This window comes from Uloborus diversus, chromosome 10 (assembly GCF_026930045.1).
Source record: "Uloborus diversus isolate 005 chromosome 10, Udiv.v.3.1, whole genome shotgun sequence".
NCBI lineage: Eukaryota > Metazoa > Arthropoda > Arachnida > Araneae > Uloboridae > Uloborus > Uloborus diversus.
Genome location: NC_072740.1, coordinates 133267511 through 133295253, shown reverse-complemented (window position 1 = coordinate 133295253; position 27743 = coordinate 133267511). Strand labels below are relative to the sequence as shown.

Sequence of the window (27743 nt, the reverse complement as noted above, 5' to 3'; positions counted from 1 at the left end):
AATTTTTATTATTTAAATCCAAACGTACGGCTGTCTGTTACTGGTGCCATTACCTTACTATATCGTTTGCTATGCACTATAATTTCCAACATTTCAATTAATAAAAATATGGATTGTAAAATGAAAGTAATATTTTTTTTTTTTTTGGAAGGATAATCATGTTTTAGTATTTTTTCTGAACCACTCATCAGAAACGGCATAAATTATGAATTTAGGCTCATTTGAAAATGTATAACAGAAGGCTTAAAATATAAAACTGATTCAAAATAAACGACGGCTTAAGGTTAACAAAGAATAGGCATAGGATCCGAAATGAGTTGTGGGAAATATTTTCTGGCTGGATGATTCATTACTTTTGACAATGATTGTAAATTATTGCTTAAGAATGCATTTTTGTGGTTTTAAACATCCTTTCTCATCCGAAAAGAGTTATTTCTCAGAGTCATCAGTGACTTTCCATAACAAATTCACTCAAAACCTTAGCTCAGTACGTTTTGCTGGGAATAAGGAACTTCTGTTTAATAATGTAAACATTTTTTTAAAAATGTCAAATTTCATAATGTACAAATTTAGGAGATTAAAATAACTCTCACAGTTTGTAACAAATAACAGTTTTATATCCTAAAACGATACCATTTATAGTATTTCATACCCATAATTTAACAGTGTTGCTCCTCTAATTGCCATCCTAGCTGGTACACGACAACAGCAACAAAAGTGTTGCTAAAAACAGCTAACAGAAAACATTTAGTTTTAAAATCAGTTGTTCCTTTTTCATTAAAAATGCTCAAAAGTTCTATAAAATGATGCATTGGTACTTTTGGACACTTCGTTTTTTTTTTCTTTTAAAGTGAAATAGCGGGGCAAAGTTAAATTTTAAAATTATATTTCAGTTTGAATCACCACCTATTTAGCAATATTTCAATATTATGTTCTTCTTGAACATACAGTTGATTCCAGTCAACTCGAAAGGTGAAGGTCTATGGTTATATATAAGTCATTTTCAAAATTTGATATAGTACTTATTTAGTTAATTTTTGATATTAAATGTTCAATACAATTTGTCAAAAACACACAAAGCAAAGTGAAATATTTCGTTTCGTTTACTTATTCTATCATATATTAAACCACGTATGTATTCATTACTTTCAATTATTTTCATTTATACATTCCTTTTCATTTAATAATTCACATATTTATTCCTTTATGTTCGTATTCATTCATTATGTGTTCACTCACTTATTGTTTTTTCTTCTGTATCAACTTATGTATTTATTCTTTTACTGTTCCATTATCTAATAACTTATTTATTCATTCTTTTATTAACTAATTCATTTGTTAAAACGATTTTTGATAATCAAATATAAACAATTTTATTATAAAAATATTTTACTTTCATTTTGTCCCGAAAAATCCTTTTTCCCCCTTTCTTCGAAAGTACAAATTATTTGCGGAAAATGTTAAAGAAAGTCACATTCTATGTAAGCTTTATGATAAAATACATTGTTATTTTGCTACATATTGCAATATTCTAAGCAAATTCCCCACTTGTTCTATTTTAGAAAGATAAGTTATCCATTTCACCTTCCCCAAATTCCGCTACTTATGATATTGTACAACGCATAAATCTTTCAAAACAACAACTTTCTTTAATAAAAATGAAATGTTTCATTTTTGTTTTAAATGCATCGAAACAAGTAACTTGTAACGAAACAATGTATGATGTTAAGAGAGAAATACAAGTAAGATCACGTTGAGCAAGCATGTTATGATGATGGAATTTATTATTTTTTTTGAATGATCTTGCAGTTCCGATGGAGCAGGACTTTAGTTTCTTATCAATTAATCAAACTTCATTTTCATATATAATATGCAATATCGGTCTGTGGTCGTATGTGTGCTATGTCCAGACGAATCCATAGCTCTTACTCCGATTTGAAGTTTGATGCACATGTCATTTAAAAGGTTAAACATCAAAGTTTTTGTTTCTAATATTAATTCTCAAAAGGTGTAGAGCAAAGTTGGGCAATGACGATCAGCGGGCAATCCCGCTCACCCAAATATCTCTAAAAACATAGAATATAAATGAAAACTCGTTCAATGTTAATTTATAGTTAGGATATAATCATTATCGGAAGAAATACGTTTTTGTTACCTCCCTTAATTGCATTGCAATTTTGTTGTAAAATTCTACACCTAACTTTAAATGTTATTTTATACATTCCTACTATTAAATATATACGATTATCTGTATATTCATGCTTCTATTTATTTTTGTAGTGCTTTGTTACGCCAATTTTACTGCATTTAATTCTAATATGGCGATGATGGGTAATAGCGCTCACGTAAAGTGGTGTATATAACGCTAGCTCAGTCATTGAGACCAGTTTGTATTGATCAGTCTAGTTGTTATGATGATGACGATTCATATGATTTGCTTCCAAAAGAAAGGAATATGTAGACATAAATCTGCTGCTTTTATGGAGAATTTGGGTCAGATAACGAAACGCGATTTCATTGTATTCAATGTACCATATGTAGAAAGCGGTCGTATATAGCCCGATGTGCTGGTGAAACACATACGTAATGGTGCGAACAGGCCACACAATTACATATGAGGCAGTGAGAAGCAAAGGGATGTAAGTGACAAAATTTAAAATTTGAAGATAACCAGTACAAATGGTAGGGGAACGTCTCCTGTTTAGGGATAAGAGATACTCGTAGTAACTCTGATTGGTGCTGCTACACAGTAAATTTTGGAAAAAAGATCAAATCTAATCTTCACACTTTTGTTTCTTTCTTGTTTTTTTTTCACAATATTACAGAGACTGGAAAGTATATATAATGTCTTTTTTTTCTAAATAAATAAGTTTTTAAAAGTTTTTATTTTAATCAACGACGTACATTATCAACAGCCTTTTGCCATCTGGTATGCAAATTTTCAATACCAGCTAGATTAGAATAAATTAATTTTTGGAGGAAATTATCTGGAAATATCATCTTGGCTACGAGACAAATTTTAAAGTCTTTGTCTCACAAAAAAGTGTTTCAGTGATCAGAAGAAAGGAAAATCAGATTTTTCAATTTGTGGCGAGAATATTTAAGCTATTAACAGCAGAAAAGCAATGATTCTGGAGCTTGAAAAGGCGACCACACTGTTCAAGGTGAACCCTTAAAAAAATTAATGATCTGTGCTTGCTTTACCCACCATACTCACCTGACATTGCACCATCCGATTTCCTTTTTTCCGATCAATGTGTGACAAAAAAAAAAAAAAAAAACCCTTGAAAATTCGTCCTATACTTGCAGAACCATTTCCAGATATTTTGCTACCTCTGTAAGTTTTGAACAAGAAACTTCTTCATCTGGATTTAAAATATTTCAAAAAGTAAAAATAAAAAATGAAAAGGAACTAATTTAATGGTATGTACAGTTTTCAAATTGTTACAACATCAAATTAAACGGAATGGGGTGATATGAGCCGGGTCAAACCTCCCTTAGCCATTTCAGCCAAAACATAAATAAATAAATAAAAAACACATTAATCTGAGTACACAAATAACTCAGTTTACTTTTATGTTTGTTTTCGACGCATAGTACAGGAAAAATGTACTGGAAAAAAATCATTTATTGCCTCAAAAAATATATCACATGTTTTCTCCTTGATTCTACTTTAAAATTGCTAGAATTCAGAAAAGACTGTTAATTCTACATGATACCATGATACCATGTGATGCTCATCGGTGAGATAAATGTTTAAACACGAAAAAAAGATGATGGGCCAAACCTCTTCTATGGTCAAACCGCTTTAGTTTCGTCTACTTAGTGCAGAAGGTGTGAAAACGAGTTATAGCTTCTCAGCAGAATATTAAGAATTGACAGAATAGTTAAAAATCCATTTCAGTGGATAGATAAAATTATGGTCTCCAATTCGATGCCTGAAATATGTTTCAGAACTAAGTGACAAAGATGTCTCCAACTTTGACATAATTTAGAGCCAATGATTTGAAGTCTTCAACCTTGACATAACTTGGATACAGTTTTGCATTTTAATCTAAATAACATTAAAAATAATAGCAATAAAAATATTTTTAAGTAACTTGTCACATTTATTCGCACCTCCAAAAGAGAAATAATATACAGTTATCTAATACGAGAATTGCGATTGAGAAGTGCATATGAAGCAACAGTCATTTCATGCTTAGTAAAAGTATGGTTAAATTTTGTTAAATATATCTCCAACTTAGTTAATTATATCCTTGCAGCTTGGCTAATAAGACACATAAATTTCCAGTAAAGCAAGCCTATACGAACGAGGCATTGAAAAGCAGAGGGATGCATATGGACTTCTTTAAGTTTTGAGTAAAATGCTAATAAAGTGCCTGGCTAGGCTTTCATTGAAAAGTTTTCCTAAATCATACTTATAGCTCAAAAGACATGCTCAAACCAGAGGAGAGTTTCTTCTACAATATATAGTAGTTTTCTCCAAAGTGTCAGTTTTGGCACTTACAACCCTTTGCTTTCAGGTGCTTGAAATACACTTTTCTCATTTTGAGCAGTATATTCTAAGTGTGAATAATCACTAATTTAACAGTAAATGTTGCGTGTATTTCCTTTTACAAGCCATTTTTATTACCGAAGTTGTAATTTTGTAAGATAAAATCGCCAAATTGTGTATAACAGTAAAATAATACTAAATTGCTCAACTAATTTGTTGATTTCAAGAAAAATAAATTAACTCATCGTTTAAATATAGAGCAATTAGAGCAATAAATTGCAATCGCGGACATCTTTATTTAAACCAATGCATTTAGAGACAATCTACAGGTTTATTTCTCTTGACTCTCTGCTTCTGGTTTCTATACCCTACACATGTTGCTGCGTAGTTACCCTCTTATAAAAAATATTTTAAATTAGTTTTTGCGGAGGAAGTCTATTGTTTCACTTTTTATAAATTTACCACAGCTGTTAGTATCTTCCAAGAATAAAAAAAAAAAAAAAACTTAAGTAAAGCCAATGTTGATGCCTCATTTTTCATCCAAGCTAGCTGTTAGTGCGCGTTCGTTGCTGAACTTGAGTATTATTTCCAAGGGGAAAAGGAAGTGTCACACGTGTTTGTGCCATTCTTCAACTTGCAACCTCCAGATTTTTGGATAGATTTCAAGGTTTTCCAATCTTTGTTGTTACTTGAAAGCATGTGAAAGGTGTCAAATTGAGGTCGATAAAACTTGACGCACTCACTCGTGAAAATTCTTGTGAAGTTTCGCTGATTGAATGTTTCTTTTACATTATCGTCAATCACGTTCAATTGTAACGAGTGCTAAACGAGGGTTTTTTTTTTTTTTTTTTTGCTTTAAGGTTCGATTAAAAAAATTTTTTTTTCTACAAATACTCATTCAAATGAGTAAAACAATGACAAAATGAGAGAATAAAAATCAGTTGTAGTTGTTTATTTACAGAATTTATAAAAGTTTACTTTTATTAATCTTTGCTATAAAACTAGTAATTTTTATGCACTCACTCGATACTTGTTTTTTGCAATGTTTCACTGAATAAATGTTTCTTTATGCTTTTTTACATTATCGTCAATCACGTTCAAATTGTAACGAGTGCTAAACGAGGTTTTTTTTTTTTTTTTTTTGCTTTAGGGTTCGATTAAAAAAAGTTTTTTTTTTTTTTCTACAAATATTCATTCAAATGAGTAAAACAATGACAAAATGAGAGAATAAAAATCAGTTGTAGTTGTTTATTTACAGAATTTATAAACGTTTACTTTTATTAATCTTTGCTATAAAACTAGTAATTTTTATGCACTCACTCGAGCTTGTTTTTTGCAATGTTTCGCTGAATAAATGTTTCTTTATGTTTATTTTACATTATCGTCAAGCACATTCAATTGTAACGATGGTTAAACGAGTTTTTTTTCCTTTAGGGTTCTATTAAAAACTGTATTTTTTCAACAAATATTCATTCAAATGAGTAAAATGATGACGAAATGAAAGGATAAAAATCAGTTGTAGTTTTTTATTTACAGAATTTATAAACGTTTACTTTTCTTAATCTTTGCTATAAAACTGGTAATTTTTATGCTCTCAGTCGAGTTTGCTTTTTGCAATGCTTCGCTGAATGAATGTGTCTTTATTTGTTTTGAAACATTATCATTAATCAAGCTCAATTGTAACGAGTACGATATGACACATGTCTTTACTTTTGTACTCTATTAGCTGTTAAAAGCATTATTTACTATTTCTATAAAATAAATAAAAATATGATTGAATGAGTAGAAAAATAGTTAAATTAAAGTGGAAATTTCCGCAACATATTTTAGTTTTGGTTGTTATCAGTCCTTAATATGAAACTGCGCACGAGTGACTAACAGTTTGAAAGAAGTCGAATGAAAATCTATTTTAAGAACATTTTGGAATGTGTACTTATTCTTTACAATTTAAGAAAAAAATACGTTTTGAAAATGTGAAAAATGTTTGTTATTACTGCTAATATATAACATTTATAAGCTATAGATTTATTTTTTTTCTTCACTTGCGAAAATTAAGCAGTTAAGGCCACTAGTTATGAGTAATAAAAGCCAAGGCCATGACGTGAATATAAATGTACGGTAATAATTTTTATTTTTTAAAAGTAATCAAGTTATCATTTTTTCAAATGACGATATGCCTTGTGCTCTATGCAAAATATGCCATGTTTTTATTAATGAAAAATAAAAAATACTGCTTAAATTAAAAGCGAGAGAATCCTGTACTTATTTAAAAAAAAAAAAAACAAACTACGTTCACTGTCACATCCCAAATTTGTTTGCATTTTGTTTTTCGTTTGCATTTTGTTTTTCAGTCAGATTTTGTTTCATATAGTATTTTGTTTTTCGGAAAGAGAAAAATTCGCTCCTAAACATCAAACAAGAACGTTAAGCACGGATTTGAGCAGTGAAACGTATCAAATACGCGAAATGATGTAAATTTAGAAATTCTTTACGAGGTCATTGCACAGAGTGGAATGAAAAACAAATGTGCTTCCTTTTAGAATTAATGACTTTTCCGATATCTTATCGGAAGCATTGGAGTGATGATGCGATGTGTTCTTCGCTCATCTATCGAGAGATTTCGCTTGACCTGAGGAAGTTCGATTTGAGGCAAAAAACAGTCAAACATACACTGCTATTTTTAAGAATTGGGCACCGTTCAAGACTATTTTTTGGTTGGTTTGTTTGTTTGTTTTCACAGCAAACGCGTTTCGACATTCATTCATTGCATCAATTTAGGAGTGTTTAAGAAATGTTTAATCGAGTGACAACTTGCGGGAAATGTGAAAATTGTCCCCCCCCCCCAGTTAGAGACGAGTTTTCAATAGCATAAAACACATAGGGAAAAGGGGGGCACACGTGAACAATTTTTTATCATTTCTTATTTTTCAAAAAGTATTATCAATTTCTCAATGCAATGTGTCCCCATGATTGAATACATTTTTTTTTGTGTCATATATTTTTTTGGGGGGATTTTTTTAAAAATATTTCTCTGCTTTATGGCATTTTTAAAAAAAGTCTGCAGTTGTTCACATGTGCCCCTAGAAAGGGGCTAAAATAATTTTTTATTTAATAAAAAATTTAAACATTGTCATAAATTTACTTGAATGTTCATACCAATGTTTCCTAATACTTAGATTTAGATTAGCAGTTAGTTTTAAAAATGTTATCAAGTTAAAAAGACAGTGATAAAATTTTTTCAAATGTTAAAACAAAGAAGTTGTCACCACAGAAACATAAAACGGCGCATTACTCTAAATGATTGTCCAACAGGTACAACTACTACTGTCCTTGTTTGAGAATTTTTCCAGACTTTTTGCTTGAAGTGATCTTAGTAAAACATACCATGTTCACATGTGCCCCGTGGTCACATGAGCACCCTTTTCCCCTACTGAGAATCCATTTAGAGGTACTAAATATGGCAATAGGATAGATCAGCATTTCTCACTCTTTCGACTGATAACACATTGGGTAGGAATGTCGAAGTCTGATGAGGTAAATAAAAACAGTATTAGGTAGAGAAAGTAGTGGAATGCCGCTCACTTAAAGGAAAATATTAATAGCTAGTCAGATTTACAAAATAACATGAATATTTTTTGAACGTGCAACTACAAGAACAGTTTCAAAATCAACTAATTTGCATAAACGTGTCAGGAATTTTTATTATCGTTTAAGCAACTACACCATTAATTGAACAATTATGCCACAAATGTAGTTGTGAGCGTTGTTCACACCCTTCCAGGATGTGTTTTACCAGACTAAGAGACTTTACTCGACTACTTTCCAGATATTGTAACCACATATTGAGTACAGCACAATCACGATTCATTATCCGTCACAAATTTACCGCAATGCAGCATATTTCTGTCAACATGTCCTATTCATTGGAAGCAAATTATTTGAATCATCATCATCACCACGCAGCTGAGACTTGTTAATATGAGTTGGTGTCTTCATATACTGACCAGCTTATGTGAGCAACATTTCCCCCTGTACGGTGTAACAAACACTGCTAAAATTAATAAAACCATGAAAGTCCAATTAAAAGTAGATATTTAATACCACTAATAAATAAGTTTATATTTGAAAATAAGAGTAGTCACCTGCAGGTTACATATTGTAGAATTTTATAACAAAACAGCTGCACTAATTACGTCAGGTCACAAAAATCATATTTCTTCCATCAATAATTATATCCTTGCTAAACATTTACTTGATGTTAGCCATATGGCGGTACCAATCGCGAGTTTTTAATTCTATTTAGTGATACTCAGGGTGCCCACCTGGAGGGGGGGGAGACATGGCGCAAACTGCAATATTGAAATTTTTAAGGGAGGGTTGTTTTTAGGGGTATTTTTCTCATTTTAGGGGGGCTCTTGCTTTGGGGGGGGGGTCTTTGCGATATTTAGGGGGGTCGCGTCCTTGCTCTTAGGAGGGGCACCCCTACCGCTAAGTGTCATTGCTCTACTTTCCCCTATGGTTTGCATGGTTAAATAAGTTAATTGTACTTGTTTTCTAAATTTATTGTGTTGATTAACGTATGTAACGTATACATTAACTGTACTGTTAAGTTATTTGTTTCACAACCTGATTTTTTTTTTTTTAAATGTCGTGGATCGTTGAGATTTACAAAGTATTCATGGACTTTTACATAAGTTAATCGTATCTCTTTTTATTATTACACTTGGGTAATCCGCTCCCTGTTCGCTTCGCTCACAGACCCGGATCGTAAAATTGTGAGTTTGTGACAAGGGGGGGGGGGAGGGTTAACTCGAGTTCATTTGTCTCGTCACAATGTTTGACCAGCTTGATAATTCAGAGTTTTCATCTATTTAAAGTAAATTTTACCTCCCAAGCTCTTCGTTTAATATGTAGTCTGTCTTAACATCTTTTCCCTTTTTCACAATCACATTCCTGGGTTGAAAATCTGCTTCAGGATCTATAAAATAAGATTAAAATGGATGAATAAAATAAGATGGAAATGAAAAATCAAACGATAATGGAGAACACAGATAAACAAGATTTTTTAGCCAAGTTAAGGAACCCTACACGTGAGAATTAAGAAAATAATCATGAAAAAAAGTAAAGTTAGTTCTAATTTTAGAGATATTTTCACTTAAAAACATCGAAAAGGCTATTTTTAGGCTTTAAAAGTGTTTTGTTTTTGCAGAAAAATGGTCTTTAGAGTGAGCGATAGGTGCTATTTAGATGGGTTTAATCTGAAAGTAGGTGTCAAAATGAATTTTATAGTTGACTTGAAATAAATAATTGATTTACATGGCGTTTCATAACCTGAAAAGAATGACTTTAAAAAAAAATGTATATTCGATGTGAATTCGTGAGCACTCACGGAAGAAATATGAGGTCATTAATTAAGATTTCCCATTACCATTGATTTAGATATCAAATTAATGAGCAGAAATCTCCAAAATGCAGTTTTAGGTTATATTTGGTTGGATAAGAGGTAGTGGAAGTCATGAACCTTATGATCCACATCCGGATCAGCTCTTGATGCAAATAAACTTACGATACCTTGAAATAATTATTACTTACATTCAAGTATGTTGATTTCAAATTGAGAAACTTGTACTGACGGAAATGAAAAATAATTTCTATTCTTCTGAGAAGCAATGATTGACGACTACTATTTGTTCATCAAGAGATAATTTTCTGAACGAAAGTACAAATAAAAACAGGTACAAATGCACTTGATTTAATACACTAAAAATGTGTTATGCCTTGTAAAATGCATTCCAATATACTGCAGGTAAATTCAATATTTTTGCATTAAATTACCCGAACTGATGTTGTAATAATTTACAGGAACATATTCTTAAAAATTGGAAAAACAAACAAACAATCATAAAACAAAAAAGAACCAAGAAAGCATTTTTACCATCAATAATAATAATTAAAAAAAAATTAGTGTTCAACTGATGTCAAGGAGTTAAAACAAAAAATTGACCCTTCAGTTTTTTTAAACATTTTATTAACGTTTTTTTTTTTTTTTTTGACGGTAAAAAATGTGTGAGAGAAGGTGTCTTAAAATGATCATAGCTGGCAAAACGAGCCATATATTGTCGCCTCAGAGCAACAGTAAGCTATATTAGTATTATTTCTGGGATTAGATATCTTACTGTTGCTCTGAGGCGACGAGTTTTACTTTAAACAAGGAGCTCTATCTAGTAGATTACACATAAACTAGTTATACCTAGTGAAGAAGAAGAAATGATGGTACTCAAGTGATTGCTTTATTACGCGTCTGAACAGAATTATTTGAAAACATTAGTTTTTATATCATCTGTTATGAGGTAAGCACTAACTATTTTTAGACAAACAGCTTTTAATGTACAGAAATAAGACTTGTTGTGCCCAATGGAGTATGTTCTTTTACATTCCTTTACACACATACAGTTACAATTGCTTGTAACAAACAATCTATAGCTTTTTTTTTTTTTAAAGAAGGATCATTTCGTCATTTAATGGGGCAAAATAATCCTCCGGACACTTGTTCAAAAATCAATTTTTTTCATTACTCAATATAAGGTCTTCAAATATCATTACAAGATGTTTATAACGTAAAATATAGTGTAAAACCAATCAGCAAATTTCCGAAGTTGGAATTTAACCTTTAAGCTATTTTACACTAGTTTCACCCTTACAGAGAATCATTTTAGGCCACCTTCTCATTTTAGATGACTTGGTTGGCAAATGTGATTAATAATACAGTCGAATCTTAAAAACTCGGACCTATGTAAAACGAAAAATGACCGAGTTTGTGAAAATGCCGGGTTTTCAAGAAGGGGTTCTTTTTGGCCTTACCAGGATGTGACGAAATTTCCAGGATTCGGCTAGGTTATCGAGTTCCGAGGTTTTGCGACTCTACTGTACCAATTTCTTTTGCGATTTATTTTCGTTTTAGTTATGTTTTAAGATAAGCTTAAGGCTGACTGAAGGATGGTACTTTTGTAAATATTCTGCACCCGTGCCCATATAACTTTCTATAAAGATATAAAGTCGGATCTGTCTGAGCTTTGAGTAAAGCATTTGGTTTTTACAGGCCATTTCATTTTACAGAGTTTAGGCTGTTTTTTGAGCTGTTGAGAGTAAGTGTGGTGTAGTTCAAAAAAAAAAATAATAATAAAATGAATAAGTTACTGAATGGTTTAGTAGAATTTATATAAAAAAGAGCACTAATCAAATTTATTTCCCTATGCACATTAGCACAAAAAACACACTAGACGTTCAACAATTTCACATGAAATAAAATGAGATCAAAAGTGATTTCTGATGGTGTAAATACGATTTATAAAAAATTAACTCACGCCGCTATTGCTTCAACGCCACGTTTATGTTAATAAAAAGCTGTAGGCTAAGCAGTCACAAGCCAGAGACTCAGTTCTGTTACTTTAGAAGTAATAACCCGTTAAAAAAATAGTGAAACTGCATTGTAGCTACATTCTAGGTTACCTATGTACATAAATACTTTCGAGTTTAGTTCTTATTCCTGGGAAATTGTATGTTTACAAATTACAAATGAAATCATGACTAGATGCATGCGTGTTTACAGATTTAAACATCAAAGAATATTTAAATTTTATGCTAACTCAGCATTAAGACAAACAAAAACTCAAAGAATAATGTACGAAGAAAGGTAAAAAAATAAATAAATAAATACATAAATTTTAAAGCATACAGATTAATTACTGTTAATTAAGGTTTGTAAAGAATTAACCTTGCCCCACAGATTTAAGCCATATTGAAAGAATCAATGAAACAAGAAAAATAGATTTAGTTCTTCAAATAAAATAATTTTACCTTCTCCGGGATCTGTTTCATCAACATAAATGGACATTTCGTTCTACTGATTCTTGGAAGTTATGTATTTCTAAAAGAAAAGAAGAAAGAAAAATCATAAAATAGTCAACTCTAAAAGCAATTTTAAATTAAATCGTTGAATATAAGAGCTAACCATGGGTGAAAACAGAAAAGAAAGCATGTGAACAATTGTAATGGGATTTAAGGTAGGATTCATACTCGAAGCAACATCACCAAAAGTTATGTCGATCTAGTTTTGTTCTGCACATTGTGTGCAAAGCACTTTAATGTAGATTGGGAATGACATCAATTTTATTGCGATTGGCACCGGTGGGAAGCCCGCTTCTTTATATCAAATAGCTATTTCAAGTCTTAAAATAATTTCATAGCTTTCGTCAATCAGTAATTAAAACTAAACGCCAAGCATTATTTAGACGCGTAATGTGGACGTGAGCAAGGGGGAAAAAAATAAAAAAACTGCAGCAAAAAAAAAAAACATTATCCTAAAAATGGTATGGAGCAATGGCATTGCATTAATTATAATCTCAAATTTTGAAAACATGTTTGCAGTACTAAATTTTGGCTAATTTGCTTTGAACTACACAGCTGTAATTCAAAGCAATGGAAAGCAATGAAGATTTTTATCAGGTATCTTTGCAGTGCATACGTTAAATGTTTACTGCCCACAAAATACTTTAAAATTAAAATAGTTTTACTTCCTCTGTTTTTCAATTCGGAGAGAATGCTTCAAAGTTCCTACAAAATAATGTTTCATAAAGAGAAAAACTTCTTATTTTATACTTATTACTCAGTACCTGAATGTTTTGGTTTGATTAACACGGATTTAGCAATTAAATTGCGCTTCTTTATTAGACTAAAAGAATAGACTTTTGTCTTAAAACATAAATAAAAACATTTTTTAATTCGTAAAAATTCTATTCTGATACAGGTGAACTTTGGATGTTCCACTTTCAATGCGAGACACTTAGTGCAGTCAGAGTTTTCTTCTGAGGGGAGTTGGTAAAACAAATCAGCTTTTCTTTTCTGAAAGGGAGGGGTGGGGGTCATAACAATTTATAAATATCTTTTGTTGTGAAGGGTGGAATAGTTAGGCATGACATGAGCAGTGTGCCGAAAAACTAAGGAAACTGGTGGAGGTTTTAACCATCTAAGCGCTCGCTCCTTCGAAGATTTCAGCAGTGATGAAACGAAAGCACACTGGTCAATCTAAGGTAAAGTTAGCGAATCAGTGAGAATCTTTAGGCAAGATGACTTAAAATGCACACTGGATAATTTTTTTCAGAATATTAAGCACGTTTTGTGTACCTAAATTTTTGATTCTGACCAGGAAAGCCTACGTTTGCGTGATAATTTAAACTTCAAATAATGATTAATTAAATAAGCCGAATGAAATATGTTTTTAGCACATAATTATGTGCCTTCGCCCTTCCGCTATCGAAACATGAGGTCTTAAATTTGCTTTACTTCAAAAAAAAAAAAAAAAACAAATCGTCAAATTTAGCTAGAAACGGACATTTAAACAGCCGCTGTAGTTTCGTTAACATTTAAAGATATCGACATTTTGATGACCGTTTTCAGAACCTTCTGTTTCCAGTTACATTTGATGACTTTTCTTAAAATGTCTCCGACTTTAAAAACTTATGGTCTTAAAGTCGCTAACAGATAATAGGGGACGAGGGAAAATGATTCCCAAGCATCAAAAACATGTTTCACTGCACTCTTCCAATTCCAACATGTTTCAATTTTTTAACCTTTTACACAATTCGTATGGTTCCTTGCTGAGATAAGAAAAATCGGTTTTTTATTTTCTCTATACACATATTTAGATTTTAAAGGAAGTAATTATAAGAAGTAAAAGGAATAAAAACTTCTAATTTTAATGAATTGATCGAAATGTATTATTTTTGGATGTTAAAGATAGATACAATCATTCTTCTTGTTCATCCTTCCCGTTGAGTTAGGAAAATTTAGAAAAAGGAACCCAGTTTACTCATACTGAAAAACATGAAAACTAAATGGATAAAATACTCCTGAGAAATCTACTGAAGGCATAGTTAAAGCTTAAAATTTGACGGTAAAAAGGATTATTTTTTCGCATAATCGGAATCTTCAATAGAGAAGTTAATTCTCACGATCTCTTGCGTGATAAGAGATTTTCCAGTTCAGTGAAACAAATCTTCCGACGAGATTAAGCTATCCTGTTTCTCAGACGCAGTTATTTACACGACGGATATTTGGAAACAGGACTAGGGAAACAAAAGGGAAAGTAAAAATCTTTTCTTCAAATTCTTTTACAGCTGCTAGTGTTGAGTAAAACAACGATATTCTTAACAGATATTTTAATGAGGTATATCATAAAAGTGATGTATTTTTAATTATTGCAGAGTCAGCAATTCGCGATTAGTTGTTTTTTTTCTCAGAAATTGTACATCATGTTTTAAAAAGAGATCCTTTTACTTACTATACGAGTACTTCTAAATTTAATTCATAACCTATTGTGAATCTTATATTATAGTATATTTAAGTAAGAAATGAAATAATGAAACTCATAATGGATAAAATTAAAAAACTCACAAATTTTGCTATAGTAATATTAAATATACTAGTAGGGGAACATGGGGCAAAGTGGAATGGTGGAATATTTTCTCTGCTTTTAGCTCAACCTATCTGGTATTATTTTAACCATGTGGTACCATTTGTAGTCTATACCAGTCAGGAAGAAAATATCGCCGAAAATTAAAGCGTTTGGTAATACAAGTTTTTTTTTTAAATGATACTCATCTTGTAATATTTTGTTGTAAGTCAAAAATTGTTTTTGTAACTATAAAATGATAAAGCTATTTTTATTAACATTTTAAATATTAATTGAAACCTCCTAATATTCAATACAGCATTACTTTAGTTAATATTAAGCTTATTTGTATTTTAAAATAATAGTACAATTAGTCAAGTGCATACGGGGCAAAGTGGAGGGGCAAAGTGAAATAGTTTGTTTCATTTTCTTATTCAATCATTTAATATGAATCACTTACGATTTCATTTATTAATTAATTCATTGACATTCCTTCATTTAGTAATTCACTTATTTATTCATTCATTCATTCACTAATTTACTTATTGATTCGTTCTTTTTCTCGCTCATTTATTTTTCTTCATATATTAATTGATTTATTCATTTAGTTACTCGTTTATTGTTTCATTATCTTTTCATTTTTTCATTAAACCTTTTATTTACTGATTCTTTTGATCAAACGTATGTTTTATAATCGAATAGAAAATATTTCATTAGATTTTTTTTTTCACTTTGCCCCATGAAAAAAAAAATTCAGTCAGCTTAGCAATTTCACTTTGCCCCACATTCCCCTACCTTATTAATATCTTATCCCCTAGTTAAAATCGGCATGTTGCATTATGCTAAAGGTTTACCTGAGTCTAGATTTTTATTGTTGCGCAGAATGATAAAAAAAAATCCTGGCAAAATAAGAGGGGTGACTGCACTCATCAAGGTGAACAATATCTACTTTAAGCCATGGGGTGTATCGTTTCACTTCAGCAAAAACGTCAGTTTTTCATTTGTCTATGCGATTTGTGCAACGCCGCACTCTTGGCCGACACTTACAGTATTTATAAAGTTACTGTTTGGAAGTTGCTCTTGAATGCTGATTTTAAGTCGTTGAAATCTCTCTATTCCCTACATAGCAAGGTTCGATGCAATACGATATATGATAGAAATCTTGTGATTTTATGAAACAAAGACAGTTTTTGAATTTAATTTTGTGAGTTAAAGAATGGTTATTATTTTTGTAAAACAGTTACTTTTGAGAAAAAAAAATTAAGTAAAAAAATCTTTTTTTGAGTAAAAAGATACTACTTTTGAGTTAAAAAGATTGTTATTTTTTTAAGTAAAGAAACATGTTTTTTTTTAATTCGGATCAGCGTTAATTTTATAAAAATAATTTATTTTACATCCCATTTCTCGTATGGTTAAAAGTGACTGCGTGACTGGATATGTATTAATCAGGTTGATAATTTATTTAGATAGTCTTTATGATTATTATTTCTTAATTTCGGATAACTGTGCAATGTTTCGGAGTTTTTCTTGAATTTTATGTCCATAGTTGCAATAAACTTTGAATGGGGAAGTTAAACGTAGAAAAATGCCGAATTGAAATTGCCCTGAATGATTGTATCCAATTTGACTCTTTTTTATGATTTTCATTAATGTGTTAGTGCATTTTTATAGTTCATCCTTTAACAGCCTGATTAGTGATGACAAACCAAAATGTATAACTCATTGTGGTTTTTCCTCAATTCACAGTGAATACAATCCAAGTCAACATAATAAAAAAGGAGTTCAAGTTGACATTGAACAGGTGCGGAAAATATCCACCTATCTTCTTGATTCCGTCTGAAAGCAAAAAGGTGCTGACAGGGCCCAATTAAGATATTAGGGTGTCCAAGGCCAAATAGTTTTTTTGGGGGCCCCTATATTCAAACTTTACAATTTTAGCCATTGAATAAAACAATTTCACCCATTGACTCAAACAGTTTTTGCTCGCGTTAAAGAAGTAATCCCTTAGGTTTGTCCGAGTAAAAGAATCTTGTAGCTTTGATCGGGTCAGTTAAATTGACCACTGGAAGTTATAGATAACACGAGTAAAATACTTAATTAGAAAATTTAACTACCTATTATCTACAAGAGCTTAGAAAGTAGGATAGACCGAGGTACGTTTAGGCATGGGAAACGTTTGCGCAGTGCTTTTTTTTCAAAACGAATTATAACTGTAGAGCCAACAGTATTAACAGATTGATGCTACATGAAATACACCGCCAGCTCAGTCATTTCCAGCCGAGGACTGCAGTTTCGTGCTTATTAGCACTCGTCAGCCCGGCATAAGAAAGTGACTGAGCTGGAGATGGAAAAACCTCTTAAGGAAGCCAAGAGTGCCAAACAACTTACTTGATGTTCTTGGGTGTAACTTACTGAATATAGATTGATGCTACTCCCTAACAAATATCCTCACAAGTTTTTGAGTATCAGTCGAGCTTCGGTCTAGCACGCAGAAAGAATAACCTGTTTTCTACTAAGTCGAGTATATTTTGCGTTGAACGTTTTAAAGCTTATTGTGAATAAATAATACTTAGTTAAGAAAGAACTATATAAAAACTGGCAGAATTTTATCCTTTTTTGAGAATTGTGTTAGTATGAACTGAAATGTTTTTAAATATTTTTTGCACGTTAAAAATAAATCCAAACTTCGAGACGGGGCAAATTTACGCGTTGAGGTCTGAGCACGTCTTACTGTGTCTTACTTCTTAACGTGCCTTGACGCTTTTTTGCTCCGAAATGTCTCAAAACTGTTTAGTATTTTCAGGCCATTTAGTTTTAAAAATCAAAACTTAATTCTTAATTGAGTTACAAATTTGTATCTTATAGCTTACAATCATGTAATGCAATCTTCATAACCCCGTTCAGCTTTTACTTTATACACTATTCAGTCTGTAATAAATTTGCTTTATTTGAACGATGATAAGACATTATGTTCAAAACGCTAACAGAACCACGTTTGGTGTCAAAATTAATATGCCCCGCGTCCGGGGCACGTTTATGCAACCGACTTGGACTCAAAAATAATTTTTTTAACAGTTAAAAACACAAACTGAGCAACAACCGAATATACCAATTTTGACTCCATTAACTGCTTCATAAAACCGCACTGTCTACAATTTCCTAAGTTAAAACATAAAATTTAAAAAATTCATTGAAAAAATTCCGCGTGAACGAGCCTCATTCTACTCTATAAGAGTCTTTTGCTGGAACCAGTTTTGATGTAGTTTGTAGTAGCCTATTTTCTTCAGAAATAGTAATAGTTAAATGATTAGTAGCACGTAGTAGTAGACTGAGATTACTTTTAGAGTGGGGTGTTTTTGAGCATAACCGTCTTTATATGTGTATAAACTACCATATTAGGATCAAAAATATGCGTTGAAACCAGAGGTTCTAGGGGGGAGTGGTTTTGACTGCAAAATATCCTTGGCAGCGCTTCAGTGACAAGTGACAAAAACAAAATTTTACAAGACAAGGCAAGAATGATTAGAGATTATTAATGTAATTGCAAAAACCATATTCGACTTATTTACAGGGGACTAATGATTCATTAGCATAATTTAAAAACTATTTATAATGACTGCTAATATTTCTTTCCATCTGCTGCAATTTGTTTTATTTTAGCAGTTGTTATGAATTGCTATGTTTTGCTTTTGTTACATAACTGCTTTCAAATGGCTTTCAATGGCTCTCACTTGGTGCAGTCACTCTTCTGAGTTCGTTAACATCCATTTGGGCACCGTATGTAATATACAATTTTTCAGTGTTAAAAGTTGTTACTAAAACACCATTGTTCGTCTTTTTTTTAGTTGATCATATAATTAACCGCATACCATTGAACTATTTCTGCTAGGATAAATCATTTAACTAGCCCTTTTCTACAGTGTTTAAACTATAGTAATGAACTAACTCTCTTAACTGTTAAAACAATATGAGAAATGGGTCATAACAATAGCGGTAAAACACACACACACACACATAATTGAAAGGCATGTTCGGAAATTCGGTTGGATTGAAAACTGTTTACATACTTTTAATTTATTCTTAGTGTGAAATTATTTCCTATTTTGTTTCAATAGCAGGTGCTGTATTTTCTAACAAACATGTTGAACAACTGTAGATAAATGTTATCTGTTTCAGTGTAGTACCCTTTTATTAGCTTACTTTCTCTTAAACATTTCTTAAAAAAGAGAAAAAAAAAAGATCGTAAGAGTATCTCTATTTTTTTTAACGATAAAAAAAACATATGGAAAAATAATAAACATAAACAAAAGATCACGAGGTGGGATAATGTGTGTCTGCCTGTCTGTAAAGAGAAAAATTGCCAGTTTTTGGAAGGTGACATCTTAATAGAAAAATATAGTTCTTTTCACAAAGTAAAATTATAAACCCTGAAACATATTTGTATATTAAAAAAGTATTGTAATGAGTGTCTTTGTATTTTGATGTGTGTCTGCATGTATTTGTATATTAAAAAAGTATTGTAATGTGTGTCTTTGTATTTTAATGTGTGTATGAATGTCTGTAAAGAGAAAAATTGCCAGTTTTTAGAAGGTGACATCTTAATAGAAAAATATAGTTCTTTTCACAAAGTAAAATTATAAACCCTGAAACATATTTGTATATTAAAAAAGTATTGTAATGAGTGTCTTTGTATTTTGATGTGTGTCTGCATGTATTTGTATATTAAAAAAGTATTGTAATGTGTGTCTTTGTATTTTAATGTGTGTCTGACTGTCTGTAAAGAGAAAAATTGCCAGTTTTTAGAAGGTGACATCTTAATAGAAAAATATAGTTCTTTTCACAAAGTAAAATTATAAACCCTGAAACATATTTGTATATTAAAAAAGAAAAAAAAACTAATTACACTCTCCAACATATATATTTCTAAAGAGTGCCTTTTCAATATCTGTTATCGTTATCACTGATATCGGTGGAATGTCATCTCCGCGAGACGTTTGCATGAAGAATACTGTCACACGCAAAGTTAGATAATTTCCTCTCCGGGAAAAAGTTGTCCCAGTTTTTCTAGTTGTGTCAGCAAGTTTCGGGCCTTGAAACCGCCATTTCCCATGATGTATCTTGAGCTAAATTACGAGGCACAACATTTAGAACCTCAGCGCCATCTATACTTGGCTAAGAAAAGAAGAAAATAGTTTCTTTTAATGGTTCGTTATTTGGCAGCAAAACATATGCTTAAGTCTTGAAACGGAGTTTGATTGTTCGTCATTCAACTGTGACCAGTAGATATGATGATTCATGATTAGAGTTCAGAAATAAACCGAGCCAGCTCATTCGACTATAGTATATTTATTCACAACACCAAGCTTAATTTAAATCAGTGGTGTAATTCTTGAGAAAAAAAATGCGGAGACGCTTACAAATAAAAGCTTTAAGGCAGGTGTTCTCAAACTTTTTCCACTCTCGTCACCCTTTGAAGAATTATACCTTTCTCCCGGCACCCCAGTCCATCTCTGTTATATAACATAAATGCACCAAATAAGATCCCCCTGAGGTTCATAACCCATTATCTCGCTCATTTGTGATTGAATTGACTCCAACTTTTGCATGCTCATCAGATGACTCATAGAAACTAATAAAAAAACTAAACAAGTGAAAATTTAAGTTATTTTGTTTTTTAGCTGTTTTAAGGGGTCTAAGGACCTTTAAACTTCAAAATTTTCGATTTTCTGGAAAAAATATATGTTATGCACAGTTTAATTCTGAACAATTTGATACCTTATTTATTACTATACGCCAAAAACTTTTCGAGTTATTGTAAAAATGCCTAAACTTTCCCCATAGAGATTTACGTTAACAGTAGCTGTTTAAGCCTCTTTTTCTCAGGTGCCGGTTTCTTCGATTTTCTCGTTTTGCGCGCATGATATCTCAGAAAGTTTCTTATATATGTCTGTAAAACTTTTAATGTATGTTTATCTGGTTTATATTTATGACCTGAACCTAAATTTATTTATTTTTTTTTAAATTATTTATTTATTTTTTTGAAATTTGGTAAGTTAATATCGAAAATTTACAAACTTTTGGATAAAAAAATATTTCTTTTTAAATATTAACTTAAATTTTTTAGTTGAAATTCAGGTTCAGATCGTTAAGATGTATCAGACAAATATGCATTAAAAGTTTTACGGGAATGTATAAAAAACTTTCTGAAATATCATGCGCGCAAAACGAGAAAACCGAAGAAATCGGCACCTGAGAAAAAGGGGCTTAAACAGCTGCTGTTAACATAAATCTCTACGGGGAAAGTTTACGCATTTTTACAATAACTCGAAAAGTTTTTGGCGTATGGTAATAAATAAGGTGTCAAATTGTTCAGAATAAAATTGTGCATGACATATATTTTTTCCAGAAAATCGAAAATTCTGAAGATTAAAGGTCCTTAGACCCCTTAACAAAGAAAGGCGGTTTAGCCTTATGAGGAACATAAATTACGCTTCAAGAACAATAAATAATTTTTTTCATTCTAGTAACTCACACACTCACAGTGATTGTAACGGTAAAATAAGGTCAGGTAATTTTCACATCACTCTTTTGTAATAACTTTTGTTAACCGGTTTCTGTTTGTAGTGCCTGGTAATTAGAAACTGCTTGTTAATAACACATTATCATTAGTTAATGTTTCTGATAACGATGAAGTCACGATATAGCAAATTTTTACTACGCTACATCAAAGAAGGGATGACCTTATTAGTGCATATAACCTTATTTTGCGCACCCATTTTTAAATGAAGCCATGGACATTTCGCGGCACCCCTCGTCTCTTTTTACATCACCCAGTTTAAGAACCCCAGCTATACGGGATAATATCAAAAAATAAGGGTTCATTTGCATTGAAACATAAAATGAGGGACGCTTATGTGTGAATAAAAACATAGTGGAATAACGTCTCCCTGTTTGCTAAAAGGAATTTTAAAACAGAAAATATTTTATGTTGCAAGATTTTCAATCCCCCCCTCTTTTTTTGGTTGAATGTTCTTGGGACAGTGCACGCACTCAGGGCTTAATTTCTAACAAAAGAAGTGCAGGAGCCCTGTAGTCTTTGAAACATATTTTTACTTTAAAATATCTGAATTCCATTTAAAATTTTAAACTTATCGCGAAATTGAAAAGAAATGCGGGAGCTGAACAGCATTGATCTCTCATGTAAATTTAGCCCTAAACGCATTTTAAACGATGAAGGAAACAGTCGTGAGAAAAAAAGGTATAGACACATAGATGAAAATTTAAATTTTCATGTGAGATGTAGTCTTTTTTTTTTAAAAATGCAAAAATACAGTCGTGCCCGCTTATTAGAATATCGGTTGAAAGAATATCGCGCTTAATGTAATAAATTTTCAATGTACCAAACCAATGTAGTGTGTCATTTTGATCCCAGTTAATGGAATATCCCGCTTATTAGAATGTTTTATCGTGGCAAAATGGCTATTCCATTAAGCGGGTTCGAATGTATGTCAACTCATCCCCTATCCACGATTATCTACTTCTTGTACCACTTCTAGTTATTGTCCGTTTTTCACAAGAAGGCACTTGACTCCTTCCTCGTCAAGTGGTATCCGATGATTCTATTTCGCTGTTTTCGGGAGATGGTATATTCGAATCATAGCATTTTGTTGTAAAAGCAGCAATTTTTAAAATGTAAGAGTAACTAAAATGACAACAGACAAGTGATGTAAAGGACACTAAGACTTTTTTGCATATTGAAATGCACGCCCAAGTTAAGGCTGTCTAGTTGTCTACTGTTCCTGTAGAAGCGCGTGGATTGTGTACCGATCACACCTGCGTGAAATGAACCTCTGCGTTCAAGGGGGCGTGGCGAAGTGCCTTCTCGTGAAAAACGGACAATACCTACTTCTCTTTAATAGTGTAGCGCATTGCGCTACAATATTTTAAGTGCTACACGCTTTTAAGGAAGAAAAAAAATGAATGGAAAATACGTAGTTCTTATACGTAGATTCTATCAAAGCGTGGTTTATAGCCTGGTATGGTGGGAACTTCTGCCTTCAGTGATGCTAGAGCGATAAAAATTCCTTCACGAAGTCAATGCATCAAGTATTTAGCATCTAATAAACAAAGTAGAACTTTCGATCCATACTTCACTTTGGAAAAATTTTGCGTTGCGGTCGAGGAGTTGGCGTCATCTCTGAGATACGTTACATGTGAAAAACTCGGGTAGTATCTATTTCGCATGACTTAAACCGCGTTGTAACGTGAGTTCACTGAATTAAAATTTAAGATTTAAATTTAAAAAATATAGCTCTATGATAAGCTAAAAGACAAATTCGTTTTCCCTAGAACAAGTATTCTCAGACTTTTAGACATTGCTACCCCCGTTTTAGACTAAGTATTTTGGCGATCCCCCAAAGTTTAAATCTGTCTAAACTCTAAAACAATAACTAAAATTCACACAAATGGTTAAGTTCTATCCTTAGAAATACAAGTAACTAGTAGAGTACACATGAACTTTTGTCTCTTGGATTATTTTATAATTTTGGATAGGTATAACAAATTTTGGATAGATATTAAAAAGGAATACCCCGAACTGTTCACAACAACATTAAAAACGTTGATGCCATTTTCTACATCTTACAACTGTGAACAAATATTCTTCATAATGATGAACTTAAAAGCAAAATCAAGAAATCGTTTGACATTGGAAAATGACATTATTTTGTGTGTTACAAAGCTCATTCCGGACATTAAAAAAATGGTTAACTCCAAACAAGTTCATGTATCCTACTAACAAATAGAACTCAAAAAACAACTTGTCTATGTATTAAAAGCTTAATGTGTATTCTTATTTTTAATAAAAACACAGCACTAAATTAATTTTCTTTAAACTTTTCTTCCACATCTTGCCACATCCCTGGAAACATTCCGCGACCTAACTGGGAACCGCGTCCTACAGCTTGAGAACCCCTGCCCTAGAAGTAGTAAATATGATGACCCCAAAACGCAAGCACGATAATAGTTTTCTAAAAAATATCTTTTTTTCTCCAAATAAACACCTTATTTTGATTGAACAGCAAGTTTCATTGCACTATATGACAAAAAATCACGTAAAATAATTTTGTCCGGTTTTTTCATACAAATACTCCTATGTGCGCCGGTCTGATCATTAGATTGGACCCCACCCAAAAGGTCCAATCTGGCTGCGCAAGCAACTGCATATTAGCATATTATTTGATACGAAATTTTCCTTTTTTTTATTTGCTATTCCATCATAAACAAATATCAAAACAGGTTCATCTATATTCCAAAAAATAGACTTACCAGTAATTTTCCCTTTGTCTTGCAAAAAGTGCAAACGTTTGTATTTTAAAGCGAGTATGAGTAATTTTTTGGGAATGTGTGTAAAATAACGTCTATGGTTTAATATATGCGAGAAGTCTACCTTTACTTTTTAGTAACCTTCTTTCAGACAAACATCGTACGTTAAAGAAATTTAAAGTTACTATTTGGATACAATTAGAAAACTTATCCCTTTTGAACCCAGAGGGCCAAATTGCTCAATGGACGTTAACTCATTTATTGCCAATGCAGATAAAGAAAGAAATCTAAAGAAATAAATTTTGGTTTCAAAAAAACTATTATCCAGTTATAATGTATAATTTTAACATTGTTGTTTATTTTTTCTCGTGCTAAAAAAAGTACTAAATTCAATTATTATTTTGAAACACGTAATTAAAAATGACAGTTTTGCAAATCATCAATTTATTGTTCTTCGGCTTTTTGGGAAGACAAGATTTTTAATTTTGAAACCTTCAAAAACTTCCTTTCGTTACAAAAATAAATTTTATATAAGGTAATTTTACTTTTACATTAATTTGAGTTATAATTATTATGTTCACTTCAGAATGATATTACTTAGTTTTTCGCTTCTTATCACTTATACGTATAGAGTCGTTGAATTAGTGACAGTAAAATGTCAGAAATCGTTTCATTAACATGAAAATACATGATGATTATGAATCTGAAAAAAAAAAAAATAATAATCAGTTTTATAGAAAAAAAAAAATCCCGAATTACTTTTCTCGTCTGTAGAGTTTGGAATTCTAGATATGCATTTTGAATATTTAAAACGATTTTAAGTGATGATTTTAGAAATACGAGAAATTTTAAAAAGTGTGAGCAATCAAAATAAATAAATAAATAAACATATAAATAAATACAAAAAAAAAAAAATCTTGAAACATCCGAGAAAAAATCAAGTAATTTAAGGAGTACTATATAATTCAAATAGACATAACAATTTGCATTCCATTTATTTTTGTAATTGTGTTTTTTATTGGGCATGTAAGTGACATGATTGTAAATCCTAAAAGGTTAATACAAATGTGTTTTAAAATTTACAGAAAATGTTTTAAAAAATGAATTTTTAGTTAGTGTAGATGAATTTAAGAAATCTAAAGGCAATATGTAAACAGAGACAGCAATTTCTTTTCTTATACAGTAGTTTCAGCTTTTTTATCCTATTGCATTAAAAAAAAACCATTGAATATTATTGTTTTTATAACCAAGAAACGATGAAATTTCCCCTTTTTTCGATTTTTTAGGCTCGTTGCGGGTTCGGAAGATAGATTTCGATATTTTTTTCATTTTAAGAGTTCACCAATTACAATTTTTCCATCTTGCATTATTAAAGAGAACATTGAAGCAAACTATTTAAAAAAAAAAATTACAAAAGACAGTGGAACCATTTTGAAAATATTCAGGTTCATTGTGCGATCGAAAGATATTATCCGATTTCAATAATTCTTATTTTCTTTCATAAATCTATCGTCCCCAGCAGCAAGTTTTCAGTTCTATAGTATTAAAAAAACATTGAATCGAAAGTGAAAGGGGGAAAAAAACTTCGAAAGTTATCCATTTTTCGAATTTTCATTTTCATACTATCATAAATTTCAATTCAAACAAGTCTTTACCAATCGCAACTTTTTCACGATATAGCGTCTCGAAAATAAACTTTGTTTTTTTTTTTTTTTCGCTCATCTCTATTCTACTATCAGGCTCTGGCAAGAAGACCTCCTATCCGCATGAAGACCTCCAGTTGAGGCTTAAACGATTCCATTTTTCAAAATACGGACTATTAGTTGCTGATAACGATTTTTGGCTTTATGTAAATCTAAGTATTTCTCTTTTTTAAACCGTAAAAAATGAGCCCATCCAAGGCCAAAATTATTTCTACCAGAGACTTACCATACTTGAACCAGTAACCAAAACGATTTAAAAGTCATTGTTTTAAATTTATCATATTCACACGGATAGCAGAATTTTCTTCTGAAGAAAGGGACGATATGAAGTTAAGTCAAGCAATCTTTACATATACAAATACATTATAGTTTCCAATATGGATAAAAACCAACGTTTTTATTTTGGGGGGGGGGGAGTTAACCCACAAAGCTTCCCACTGCTCCTCTGGTTGATGAAAATAAATACAAAAACTGAAATAAAATCAAATTTTCCACTAGTTACTAAAGAAACCACCGTCTAATCATTTAACGTAAAAAGAATGAATTTTACTAAAGTGTTTTTCCATTTGTGTCATTAACTAACGTCATAAAATGTTCATATATTTGGCTCAAATTTCACCTTCATTCTTAACCTGACGAAGCGATCTATGAAAATTGATATAAATAAATTTCATTGCTTTAAAAAATTCTTTACTATACGAGATTATTATGTAAATTATAATATTCACTTGTATGTGGTTGGTACGCAGGATGTTTCAAAACTAATGGGGGTAAAAATCTAAGGAGTGTTGGAAAATACCTAAATAAGCAAGAACCATACGCATCTCGGCAACGAAAGTAACACAACTCACAAAAAAAAAAAAAAAAAAAAAAAAAAAACCACTATTAGTCAAAATCCAAGCTTTACGCAATAGTAGATTAAAGTGAATTAGTCTCAAATATCACAATACACAATACGATAAAAAAATTATGATGTGAAGCTTACTGCTTAGTTTTGGTTGTCAAAACTAACAATGTTATTTAATCGTGAAATTTGTACGATGTGATATTGTTGATTATATCGTTTTTACTCAAACCACGCGCTAGTTAGGTAAGCTAACTTTGTAAATTTTATGGCAAAGAGAGCATTTAATTTAGATTTTGATTCAATAGTGCGTTTTCCCGAAATTTTGAGTTGTGTCACTTTTTTCGCTGGGTTGCGATGTGCTCGCAAGGGCATTGTGGACGCGCTATATAAGCATAGAGCCACAAACTAACGGATGCTCAACAGGAGACGCATTTAGTACGCATAGACGATTTAGTACATCATTTTGGTTTTAAAGAAAGGTTTAAAGCAGTGGTTGAAATTTAAGGCCAGAAGCTATGTTATATGTGCAACAACGACAACACAACGACAAGCCACTCTGTCAAACTTAAACCAATCACTGCTTATGAAAGAAAACGGTGATGGCAGAGGTGCCCACCCCCCTAATAGCAAGGGCGCACCCCTAAAGATCGTAACCCCCCAAAAGCAAGAGTTCCCCAAAAATGAAAAACATACCCCTCAAAACACCCCCTCCTAAAAATTTCAATGGCGCAGTCCTTTCATTAAACATTCGAAGATTATTGAGAGTGGCACAGATAGGAGGAGAGGTCAACCCCCCCCCCCCCCCCACAGAAACCTTGGGTTTTTAAACATATTGCCAACTCTAATAGGGTAGTTTATGCATGTGTACGCACGGATATGACTATTCTCCCTAGAGAAGGCAAATTTTGGCTGTGCTATTGT

General features: G+C 31.6%; 1 protein-coding gene across 1 annotated transcript in view; it reads right to left on the bottom strand.

Moving 5' to 3' along the window:
* The window catches only part of LOC129231441 (myosin light chain kinase, smooth muscle-like), a 78550-nt gene that overhangs the window by 26505 nt on the left and 24302 nt on the right, over positions 1-27743 (bottom strand). The window contains exons 2-3 of the mRNA XM_054865756.1: positions 12356-12425; positions 9386-9476 (exon numbers count right to left, since the gene is read on the bottom strand). Coding sequence (XP_054721731.1) covers positions 9386-9476; positions 12356-12392 — 128 coding nt within the window. The 5' untranslated portion in view covers positions 12393-12425. The remainder of the gene's footprint in view (positions 1-9385; positions 9477-12355; positions 12426-27743) is intronic.